The 12,275-nt window shown below is 51.1% G+C and overlaps 1 protein-coding gene across 3 annotated transcripts in view; it reads left to right on the top strand.

Moving 5' to 3' along the window:
• Positions 1-12,275, top strand: part of Tspan11 (tetraspanin 11) — a 58,670-nt gene that overhangs the window by 23,570 nt on the left and 22,825 nt on the right. For 2 of the 3 annotated variants that reach the window (XM_075982677.1, XM_075982679.1), the window contains exon 3: positions 6,465-6,656. In XM_075982677.1, the coding sequence (XP_075838792.1) occupies positions 6,465-6,656 (192 nt within the window). Of the gene's footprint in view, positions 1-574; positions 684-6,464; positions 6,657-12,275 lie in introns of those variants that run through there. The other variant, XM_075982678.1, reaches the window with a different exon arrangement.

The following is a 12,275-nucleotide window of genomic DNA, read 5'->3' as shown; positions in this document are numbered from 1 at the left end:
ACTTGAGATCTAACCACTTACTCCTGCCCAGCTCCACGTGGCCTCAGGTTCTGGAGTCCAGGAGGGTGGAAAGCTAACTGAAGGGGGCTTCACCTAGGCAGCATTGGGGAAGCCATCTCCTGCACACTGGCAGGACTTTTCAGTGAAGCAGCTGTTTGAGGGTATTGCAGGATTTGCCTCTTGGGTCTGGTGTCAAGGCCCTATTTGGGGTGAGTTTGTTCACAAGTCACAATACGGCATCATCCAATGGGACAGTAAAATTCCTGGTGTGGTCTCTCTAGTTGTGTGAGCACAGAAATGTCGCTTCTGTTTGGGCCAAATTCCTCCCTCTAGAATATGAAATTTCCTTTTTATTTTCCCTTTCTCCATCCCCCTTCCCTCCCTTCTTCCCTCCCTCCCTTCCTGTCTTACTTTTTTTTTCTCTTTTCCTTCCTCCCTCCTTTCTTCTCTTCCTTCCCTAACAGCATCCACCCTCACTCTAGATCTCCCTGGGATACCGGGGAAGATGACGATGAATCAAGAGGCTAAAGGGGAGCTATTCAGTGTAGTGAGTGAAGAACCCTCCTGTGAGGACCGTAACTATAGAAACACGCACGAGGCTTGCTGCTGATGGGGGGATGAACCATTTGCTGGTGTTGGGTACGGCTGACTCCAAACCAGGTTTCTTCCGGCTTCTTTGGAAGGTGAGGCGGTTTGTGACCCTGCAGCTCCAACCCTCTGTGTACTGTGAGAGTTTGCACTCAAGGGGCAGATGCGGCTCAAGATGAGAGGCTCAGCAAGACGTTCGTTCATTTCTTCATATTTAAAACCACGCAGCTGTGAGGAGCTGCAGGTAGGAAACCACCCTGGGCCTGCACGAAACAAGCCCACCCTTACAAAGTCGCTCCCGCAGAACTGGTCCAGAGCCAACAAACAGCCAATAGGACCTGCACCTGGGCAGAGGTAGGAGAGGAGCCTGCCTACCTGGTGTTTGAGAAGTGTCTGTCCCTCTACAACTAGGAGGCTCCAAGCTCAAGCGGTCCTGGAGTACCAATGACTTCCTGTGTGCCCTGGGTTCAACCAGTGCTGTAAGAACTGAAGCTGTTGCTGGAGATCCCTCTGCAGTGAGGGGAGTGGGGATGCGTGCCTTAAAGGTGGCCTAACTGGGATATATCGGACTGGAGGTAGAGCACCTGCCTAGCGTATGCAAGGCCCTGGATTCCATCTTGGCGTGGCCCCTCAAACCCGAGAGAAAGAGACCCAAGCAGCCAAGGAGATGAAGCTTGGTTCAGACCAGGCATCCCAGTTGTCTCCTCAGCCTGGTTCCAACCTCAGGTTACTTCTCCTTTCCAACCTAGACTGTGGTAATCAGAGTCAGGGTCTCTCCACCCAGTCACCTCCAGTGACATGAGGGCAGGGGCAGGCTTGGCCCTAAGAGTTTTCAGTGGGCATTGGTGAAAAGACAATGATAAAGCATGGATCTTACGTTATATATCAGCACTCCCTTGGGCCTTTCTGGGAGCTCCCTAGTAGGCTGGGGAAAGTCCAGCTGACATGGGCACACCATGGGTGGAGCTTCTGCATGCCAGGAGGGGATGGGCAGAGAGCTACCAGAGGAAGGAGCTAGAACTCTCCTGCAAAGCTAGAAGTAGGTACACACTTGTGATGGGCTTGGAAGACGTTCCGTGGGATAAAGAGGATAGTGTAAGAGGGATGGGAGAGAGAGAGAGAGATGAGAAACGGTAACCAGATGAACGGCAGTCCAGTGTGCCTGGATACAGACCCACCTCTGTACCAGGCACCCAGACCCTGTCACCTTGCCCAAGTTCACAGTCAGAGGCACCGACAGTGGCTTCAAGAGAGGCAGTCATGGACTTAGAAGATGGATCAGGGGATGGCAAGCATGCAGGATGAGGACCTGAGTTCAGACCCCCGGAAGCCATGTAAAGCCAATCACAGCAGAGCACAGTCTGCGATACCATCACTCTTACATCAAGAGGAAGACAAAGGCTGGGAAATCCCAAATGCTAGCGGGCAAGTTAGCCTTGTGTATGCAGTGACAAACAAAAGACCCTGTCTCAGCAGAGTCAGCTAAGTGGAAGAGGAGGACCAAAACCCGAGGCTAGCCTCCTGCCTCCACACATGCTGTAGAGGCAGACTCTCACACATACCGTTCTCTACACACCCCAAACATGCACCACACCACACATACAAAGATTTAAAAATAATAGAGTTTTTTTTTAAAAAAAAAAAAAGAGTGAACATTTCCTACATGGCCATTAAAGCCAGATCACAGAGGAAGGAAAGTGAGGGCAGACATTTAAAGGCCTCCAGGCCATGCAGGAGAGTCCCGGCCTGAGGCTCTGGTCTGGGGTCAGTTGTACAGATCGGTAAGTAGCCTGGTCCACCCCTGGGTAGAGCAAGAGCTGGAGGATGACCTGGGACAGGAGCCAAGGTAGACAGTGCAGCAAGGACAGGGAGGTGGCCTAACAGCAAGCAAACATCCCAGAGAAACAGCAGCAGCACCCTTGCAAGGGCTGCTGGGTACATGAGTGAGGGTACCATTGAAAAGGCTGTCCAGGGGTCATTCATGAATGAGGAGCACAGTCCTGAATGGGTCAACCTTGCTGCCTAACCACAAACCTTTCCAGAATGCCACAGAGCAGGTAGTAAGCAACCCTTCTCTGCCCCTGACACACACACACACACACACACACATGCACGCACGCACGCACGCACACGCACGCATGAATGCATGCATGCACGCACGCCCCATATGCCATCACCCTGTATGTTTCCTGCCTTCCATGCCATGGGCTGCCCAGCACGGAGGGCAGAACATTCTGCCCAAGGCTTCCTCCCTGAGGCCCCACAGTCCTTCCTGCGTCCCCAGCAGAGAAACCCTACCTGTGAAATCCTGACGGAGAAAAGTCTTGCAGTTGCTCTCACACCCTCTGCCTGCTTTCCTCCAAGTCTCTACTTTAGTCTTGTCAGGCTAAAGGATGGCTGCTCAGGTTAGCCAAGTGCCCTGGATCACACAAATTTTCTGACCCGTTGGTGACCGGCTATGCCTGAGAAATTCAGTTACTATCTGACAGAAGACCAGCTCTGTCCTATGAGGAACTGAATACTATAGACCCGACTTGATGCAAATGGCTGGGAAAGTGGGTTCTGGGGTCAGTGCCCCTCCCCCACCGCCCCTGCCCAGTGGCCCAATCTGCAGATAAAGACACCAGGACTTAAAGAAGTTGGTGTCCCACTATCACACAGTTAATGGCACAGCCAAAAGAACTCGGCCCAGACTTTCTGGCTTCTGCCCCCACCCCGTGACACCTTCTGGTAACCCATCCCAACACTGAGTGAGCATTTTTACCTCTTGTTCAGAGGTGACCAAATCACACACAAGAAATCAAAGTCCCTGAAGGACTTAAGACCCTCTTATTTCCTTTCTCATGGCTAGCTATAGTACTGATCCCTCAGTGACTACCTTCTCTACTATACAGAACTCTCTGGGGAGGGGGACCTTGAGGTCCCAGGCCCATTGATTCAGACTAGTCTCTTGTTTTCTTCAGGTCTTCAGACCTAGTGTGAGCTTGTCTTCTAGACCTTGATCAGGCCAGGATGTCCCTCCAGATCTCTCCCAGACCCTGTGTTGTGGCTGGAGACCCAGCTTGCCTAAGGACCGCTGCTTAGCAAGATCTGACAGTGCTGGGACAAAGTGCTCTGCTCTAGCCCTGGGGCAGCTGCTCCCAGGAAAAGGGCCAGCTTGTGTTCTGCAGGGCTTCACACAGCGCCACCTACTGGGAAGAGAAAGTCAGGACGCTTGGACCTGAGCTGTGATTCTCCAAATGTCCCTGCCTGGGTCTTACTCCCAGAGGTGCTAATTGGCCTGGGTTCCAGCCCTGGGTTTTCATGACTCCCCAGGTGGTTATATAGCCACAACTCTGAAGACATGGAGAAAACTTGGAGACTTACCTGGATGTGTGTCTTGACCATGGTGGATGAGCAGACTTCAGTCCGACCCAAATGCATCATTTTGTGTGCTAAGTGATTCTTTCTATCAGATTCTGAGTGAATTCTTGTGCCCCAACAGATTAACTATCCCCAGACCAATCTGAGCCTATCCTTCTGAGGGTTCAAGATAAGAAGGCTCAGGTTACTCCCTGCTTGGGAAAGAGTAGGGATTCAGAGTTAGCCTGCCTAATAGAAAATGTGTGTCTTTTCCTTACAGAGATTGCACCCGTTAAATACCATGTTTTCCAGTTCTTAAATAGCATTATAACTCATCATGGTCACATTAACTGTCTCGTAATATTCAGAATCTCTGCTCGGCAGTATCCTACGCCTTTAGACAATTTGTTTTGAAGGAGAGAGGAAAGAGAAGGCAAAATTAGTTACTTCTTAGTTAATGCGCTGTGTTTGTTAGGCAAAGACCTCAATACATAAGATCCTTGGAAGAAAGTAACTCAAGGGGTCTTTAGTAGCTGTAGATTAAAACCACCAAGCTAATAAGGCTCCCTCAACTTGAAAGGCGGAAGAACTGAGGACCAAAGAGATTAAAGGGCCATTTCTGAACCAATCATTCAAAGTCGAGAGCCTCACGCAAACTTGCCAGACAATACAGTTATATAAGGGAATTGTGGGGGTAATATTTTACTCAAAGTTCCCAGTGGTCGTGGAAGCTGACTGACAGGGGTAGCCATTAGTCAGTCAGCCACATCTGTTATTTGGTTCCATCCACCCAGACTCAGGAAACCCTTTGTTCACAGAAATTGTGTGGCCCATAGATGAGTTCCACCCACAGGGACTCTAAAAGTCTGCCGTGTCCCGGGATTCCTGACTCCAAACATCATTTTTGGCTGTTGTTGTTTTTGTTTGTTCCACCAAGAAAATATGCTGCCCAGTATAGTGTAAGGTGCCATTCATCAGGAGATATGCCCTGAGTTTAGAGAGGGAAAACCGGAAGGGGGCCAGCATGCATCGCACAATGGTGGGAGCGTCAGCCTCTCCAGTTCCATTTAGCAGCATGGCTGTGGCCCTGTGCGGTGCCCTCATGCTGGCTTCTCTCACTTGGAGGTACCAGCGGAGAGAAAAGAGTTCTCGGAAGGAATCATCCATTCGAACAGCAGAAGCGGAGGAGCAGGCACACCCACTCCGTGGGATCCAAGGACAGTCCTGCCTCTGTCCTCAGAAGACCTGGCCCTGAATCAGCTCTGAAACTAATGGTGTCATCCTGGCCTTACTGCAGGCCTCGGTTTTCTTCCTCATCTGCTAGGCAGAGATGATAAACCCTTCCCCATCCTCCCAGGATGGTTGTAATGTTTAGACAAGAAATTGACAGAGTACATGCCAATCACACGAGGTAGGTGCCTGGTGTGTGTGAATTGCTAAGAAGAGCGCCCAGGCTTTGCTCCACTGAGGTCTGTGACTGCACAGAACAGAGAGTGGAGAAGTGACCACGGAGTCACCATGGTACAGATGAGGAGCCTTTCACGGGGATTAGCATCCAGGTGTGGGCAGAGATAGAGTGGGGTAGGAGCAGGCTTCTCTTCTCTGCCTTTGACCATACTAAGACCTCTAAGGAAGGCTCCACTATCTATCAGGAATAGAGTCCATGGGGACCTGAAGACAAGGGGCAGGGAGAAGTTGACCTTCCCAGGATCAGGCAGCAGAGCCGTTCAGAAGTCTGAGTCCTGGGCAAACGGTCTTCGTCTTCCGTATGTGGCATCTAGGTGCATGTGTGGCGTATAATAACATTCTAGTTAAGCATCGCACCCACCAAGATGGCTCTTCGGCCTCCTAATCCCTGGAGGCTGACATCCTGGCTGTGCTCCATGACACTCTTCCTCAGAAGCAGCTCTCAGACCAGCAAGTGAGCAGGTTCCTGTCCGGCCCCATCTCTGGATCAAACTGGAATATGCCAATGAGGGAATCTCAGCTGCCTCCCAATCCTTTGCAGGGATCTGAGGAATGGGAACACCTTTCCAAAGAGCAGGCACTGGGGACACATCCTAGCTCTCCATCCCTCCTGAATCTGTCCATCCTGAAACAAGACCTCAGGCAGGGTACCTTTCCCCAGTGAACCTGTTTCTTCACCCACTATCCAAAAGTGAGCATGTGAAGCATGAGGGCCCTCTGGGACGATTTGGGAGAGACCAAGGAGCACTCTGCGAAAAAAAGCACCAAGAATGGTATGGGGAGGGCAAAGGATCTTTATCCATGGTCAGTAAGAAGCATAAATTTGGACTAAACTTAGATCTGAAATCTCTCTGCATGTGAGGTGGGGGGGGGGGGGCTGGCAAGTTCACTGAGCACCTGAAGCCTCGATTTGCTTGTTTATAAGCTAACAGAGAGATTCTTCCTTTAGACCCTTAGGAAGACTAATTGACAAGGTGCCTGAAGAGGGTCTGGTGCCCAATGGGCACTAGACAGGCGGCAGTTGGCAAAGCTTCAGGTGCCACCTGATCTCCCTTTTGTCTCTGCAGGTCGGTGGGGCAGCTGTCATGGCTGTGGGTATCTGGACACTGGTGGAGAAGAGTGGCTACCTCAGCATCTTGGCCTCGAGCACATTTGCTGCCTCTGCCTACATCCTCATCTTTGCTGGTGCTCTTGTCATGACAACCGGCTTCCTGGGCTTCGGGGCCATCATCCGGGAGCAGAAGAGTTGTCTCTCCGCGGTGAGTGTCTTTCTGTCTCTCTGTGGGGATTGTCCCTCCACAGGAGTGTTCTTCCATGGAGAGTGAGTGTAGGCCTGTGCACTGTGGGGGCAGGGAAGCATCACCCGTGTCTCTCAGGTTGGGCTTGCCAACCTAAGTATGGCGCTGAGGATCCTGGGGAGCCAGAGCAGGGAGCCTGCTGTGGGGGCTGTGAAGGCTATATGCTCCAGAGACGTGGGACCTGAGCCAGGAGGTCAGCCTTAGCATTACCACGCGGTTTCTAGGGTCTTGATTCTTCCTCTTCTTCCTCCCCTTCTCCCTCTTCCCTCCCTTCTTCTTATTTCTCTTTCTCCCTTTTACTCCTCATCTTCTTCCTCCCCAAATCATCTCTTTCTCCTCTTTCTTCTTCTGCCCCTTCTTCCTCCTCCGTCTTTTCCTTTCTCCCCTTTTCCCTCCCCCTTCCCTTTGTCCCCCACATCCCCATCTCTTCCTCCTCCCCCTCTAGACTTTAACAAGCAGTTTTCACAGATATACTAAAGGGACCCTCTCTGCCCCACCACCTAGAGCGCACCATTGTCCTTTCATGGTCACCGTTGTCTGGTGCACACCCTTCCCGTGTTCTGCACTCGGGTGAAGCGGCTCCAGACACTGGCATCTGTGTTTCAGCATACGACTCTCAAGCCTAAGGGTCCTTCACCACAGAGGAAAGCAATCAATATTCAGTCCTTGACGTTATGAAATAACGAGGGAGCTTCTGATCCCCCCAACTGATTCATAAAGCGGTATTTCTTTTTAAGCTTGTTTAATTAGGCCCATGTGTTGATTCATCTCTGAAGTCTATCTCTGGGTTTGTTGAAAGATCTGATAGATTTCCAGATTTTTCTTTCTTTAGCTATGTCCCTGTATGGTATTTAACATGTACTCTTAGCAGTTCTGTGGAAAGGCTTAATCAGGCTTAACAGATTTGATCATTTGTAAAGAATATTTATTTCATGGCTAGCATTTGTAGGCATCATGGGCTCCATGATGTGTCTTCCTGGGGGTCTGGGGAGACACCCATAGCAGCTCCTCAGGGCCAAGAAAGAGGCCAAGGAAGACCCAGCAGGGACTCTGAGGCCAAGACCACCTTGGGCCCACACACCCAGTACCCTTTGGCTGTGGCTGACTCCTCATAACCTAGAGGCCTCTCTGTGCCCACTTCAGAGGACCAAGGCTAAAGTTCAAAAGAGAAAAAACAGGAAAACTGACAAATGCCTGGGCTTTGCAAGAAAACCTAAGCTGCAAAATAAATTTCAAAGAGAAATCAGGCGACGGGAAGTAGCTCTGCAGGGCTCTTGAGCTCCCTGTTTCCACCCCGCCCCCCCCCGCCCCCCAATATCCTCCGAAGACCATGCTGCTCTGTCTTGCACTCATCCTCCGGAGTGGGAGGTAGGGGCTGCTGTGGGGAGCCTGAGGCCTGGCCCCTGCAGCAGCTCTCAAAACGGCGACCTAGTTTTTGGCCTGGATATGAAAGCTGCTCCGTGCAGGCCCAGCTGGATGGTGCTCCCGTTTTGTGGGATCTCTTCATTTTACTCTGGAACCAGGGTGCTGGCAGGGTACAAGGTGATATGTAGGGTAAAGTTCCACGGGGGACCAACCTTCCGGGTGGACACTCTGAGCCTCTCTCTAGCAGTGGGCAGAGGTGCTGGGAAGCAGCCACAGCCTGCCTGGCTGTCCCTCAGGCAGTGTGGCAAGAGCATGGTCCTCTCTTGAAGCTCATAGGGATAGGTTCTGAGAAATGCCCCCACATCCTGTCCTCCACACACATACCCAGAGCTGGGGGATGCTCAAGGGCCTTATACAGAAAGACGCAGTATTCATGTGTAGTCTGTATCCACACTCCATCTCTTTAGAAGTCCTTGTTAGCTACTTACAATAGCAAATGCCATGCAGACGCCACATAAATAGCTGTGTCTTACTATTAAGGGCTGATGGGATGGGCTATCAGGCCCAGAGAAAGACCTCTTTCCTTTACCAGTTTGTGGGTCTATGTCCTGCTGGACTCTGAGAGGTCTAAGGGTCTAGGCAAGCCATTGTCCTGACCTCTGGAACCTGTCCCAGTAGAGCATCCTGCTGAGCCCCATGCCTCCTTCCTTCCTACTGTGGATTCTGCCTTATAGGGCATCTCGGGGAACAAGAAACAGAGGAGGAACCTTCTGGTGGGGAGACCAGGACACCCTCTTGACAGAATGAGAAAGAATGCAGACACTGTCCCTTGAGGACCCAGCTTCTGACTCAGCCATCCATCTTGGGGGTGAGGTGTCCCCAGCAGCCTTGGGAAACAGTCTCTGCTGACTAGGCGCAGCTTGCTGACGACACAGATGGCCACTGTTCACTGAGCACACCGCCTGCTGCTCCTCACACTCCACCAACCCCGCGAAGGCACTGCCATCTGCACTGTTCCCGGCACTAGCGCATGCTAACTCGCTCAGGCCTCACATGCCCACGGAGCTGCTCAGACTCGTGATGTGCACTTGACAGGAGCTGGGGAGCAGGTACAGGTGAAGTGATCTGCCTAGAGAGGGGTCACTGGGAGATGCATGAAGGGAACAGGCTCAGCCAAGCAGGTAGGAGGCCGGAAGCAATCGACCTGTCAGGGAGGTTTGGAACACACAAAGAGAGGCCAGAGGGATGTCGAGGGTTGATTTTGAATATCAGCAAGTCAGAGTTAGGGGAAGCTGGGAAGGGAAATTTATGGTAGGCCTAGTCTTATCTCTCTGATCTACCTGGTCACTAGTTACTGGGATGCTCACAATTGGGGGGAGGGGAGTTTGAGGCCGTGAGAAAATACAACGCACAGCTATAGCTAGGGGCAAATGGCCCATTTCCTGTACTCTGACATTGCACACCTCCTATGCCCAGAGAGGCAAGATTCATTCTTTCTTACTGATGAGGAGCTAGGCCTAGAGATGGGGAAGGGTGACTGTGAACCCAGCACTCAGGACTCCCCTATACTTCCCCTAAGCCTGATGGTTCCACAGTCAGGGCTAGAATCTACCCAGAAAGCTAAACAGAAGCGCGACATCTCCAGAAAATGGGGCAGGCTCCCTGTCCACCTATGACTGCATGTGTGTGGGCAGCTGTGTGCACTTGCACAAGTGCACACATGTGCATGCACACACACACACACACACACACACACACACATTCTTAACCTCCTTTATCAACACATTCTGAAACTTGCTCAGAGCTCCACCTGAGGTGGGATGTAAGGGCCCCCTTCAGGTATCGCGTACCCACACATTACAGAGCCACCCGTTCTCACCAGACAGCATGCTCTCTGTGGCACCCTTGCAGCACTGGCCACATGGCCAGTAGCTCCATTTTGGAGTGAATCAGGGACCAAACTTCCAGGGGAAAGACCCCAGAAATCACCCTCGTTCTTTGCTTTTTCATTGGGAAAGACAACAGCTGTCCTGAGTCATGAAAAGGACATGAACTTGGGCCTAGCTAGGAGGCAAATAGGTGGAGAAGACAGCCTGTCTAGGCAGTAGATAAGGCGCTACCAGACTTCACCACAGTTCCTTGGCCCAGGCAAGTGTCTCTGGCTAGGAAAGACAGAGAGAGTAATGTCTCTAGGAAGGAGCTGATAGGAAAGTGTGCTGGGGCTTAAGAGAGGGAGGGCTCATTCCAACAGGCCACTGTGAGGGTTTCCTTCATTGAAAACTAATCCCATTTCAATCTGAGGTCTTTCTTAGCAAGCCCAGCTGTCTGGATTCTGGGTGTCTGTGCAGTCCTCGTGAGGTCTGCTCTTTGGGGCGTTTGTGCTGATCAGGGAAATGCTCTCCATCTCTGTTGGGAATGAGACCCTTGGGGATCAGATCAAAGACTAAAGTACTATCAAGCAGAGTAGCAGCAAGACAACCCAGGGAGTCACAAGGGAGAACACAGCCAGGCTGTGGGGGCTGGGTCCCAGTACCCTCCAAATGCCCTGCTATTGTAGCTTCTATGGAGGCTGTGTGCTCACCCGAGTTGTGCACACTCTGTGAGTAGCAGCCCTAAGAATAGCTGCTAATTTGGGTCCCTTCTCAAAGGAGTTTTGCTATGATGTGTTGCTTAGAGCCATGGTTTTATGATCTTTACATAACATGGCTTCCCTGGACCTTATCCTTCCTCATTACCACCACACAATGGGGTTACTACGGTGACCAGGAGAAGCTGGGTGGCTCCTCCCGGTTGGAGGTTACACAGCAAGGTGGGCAAGCTGCGTAAAAGCTGCTTTTGAGTCCCAGCCCAGATCTATCTGCCCTGAATTCTAGACTTTGTCCTGCTGGCTAACAAAGCCTCAGAAGCCCAGAAGGAAACGTTGTGACTCTGGGTCCGTGGTTTTCAGAACTGGGTTCTAGAACTTACTTTTTTCCATCCACCCCCTCCCTAAAAATAAAAGAGCTCCTGACAAAGGCCCAGTTTAGTCTGAGCCGTCCATCACGATCTCCGTTTGGCTGAAGATAGAAAACTTTGCGGGGCCCACATTCCAAACGCTAAAAATAGGCCCCTCCTTTGATCTGGGTGGCATGGGCCCTGGTCATCAGCTCTCGGCTCAGATGGCCTGAATTATCTGTCTCTCTCCTGTAGTCTTAGCTAAAATAGAAGCCCTGGTGTGAATAATTTAAAATCCATCCCTTTTCCCTCTGCAGAGTTCTCATGCAAAGCCCATCGCTGCCTCGGCGTCCGAAAGGATAAGCTATTCTTGTCCTCAAGCAGTGACTCCTTCTTAGGATAGTGACTTTTAGGGGTGGCAGATTTGCCAGGATGAACAGTACATGAGGGAGGAATAGCAAGCCTTGGTAGAGCAGGCAGCCCCCTCTCAAGGCATTTCCTGGGGATGCTCAAGGCCACTCCCACCCCTACTGCGATCCAACTTGGATGCCCATCATTCCAATGCCTGTCTTTCATCTTTTCCCTTTTCTTTTTGTGTGGAACTGGACCCGCTGTGTTTCTCCTTTAGGGCTTCCTACCGCCTTCATCCGATTCAAGATTTCACAAGGAAGTTAACACGGGGTGGTGGGGAAGAATAAAGGCGAGGCAGTCATCTCCAGAAAAAGAGAATACTTCTAAGGCAACCTACCCATCTCTTTAGGCCAAATCTGGGATTTAAAACTGCTTGTGTTAGTTCAAGGAAGCGCTAACGTTAACTTCTTGGTTAAACTACTTATAGTTCAATGATCAAAAAGACAGAGAGCCAGGGAGTGGGTAACTCTGGGTGCTCTACCTATCCTTGGTCCACTTTAGTCCTCGCTGCTTTAATAGGCAGGGCAGAAACACAAGAAAGAAGATTCCAGACCATGTTGCATGTGAGCCTACTGGTGGAGACTTAAGTCTCAGCAGCTGTGTTTGTATACAGCACATGCTCATGCACACATGTGAACAGACACACACACACATACACACACACATACATTGCCTGTTCTCAGTGAATAGTGACACCGAGCCAGGGAAATCACTAGTACGGTTTTGGATGCTCATGGAAACAAGAGGTGTTTGATGGCTATGATGCTGATCTCTGATGAAGCAGACACATCAAACCGACATGTCTAACAGCTCTTGGGCCCCAGCCTCTCATCCCAAAATGACAAAGCTGTTGACTGCCCTGAAGCTCAA

This window comes from Microtus pennsylvanicus, chromosome 8 (genome assembly GCF_037038515.1).
Source record: "Microtus pennsylvanicus isolate mMicPen1 chromosome 8, mMicPen1.hap1, whole genome shotgun sequence".
Taxonomy (NCBI): domain Eukaryota; kingdom Metazoa; phylum Chordata; class Mammalia; order Rodentia; family Cricetidae; genus Microtus; species Microtus pennsylvanicus.
The sequence above is the reverse complement of the archived record's forward strand: the minus strand, read 5'-3'. Positions and strand labels throughout refer to the sequence as shown.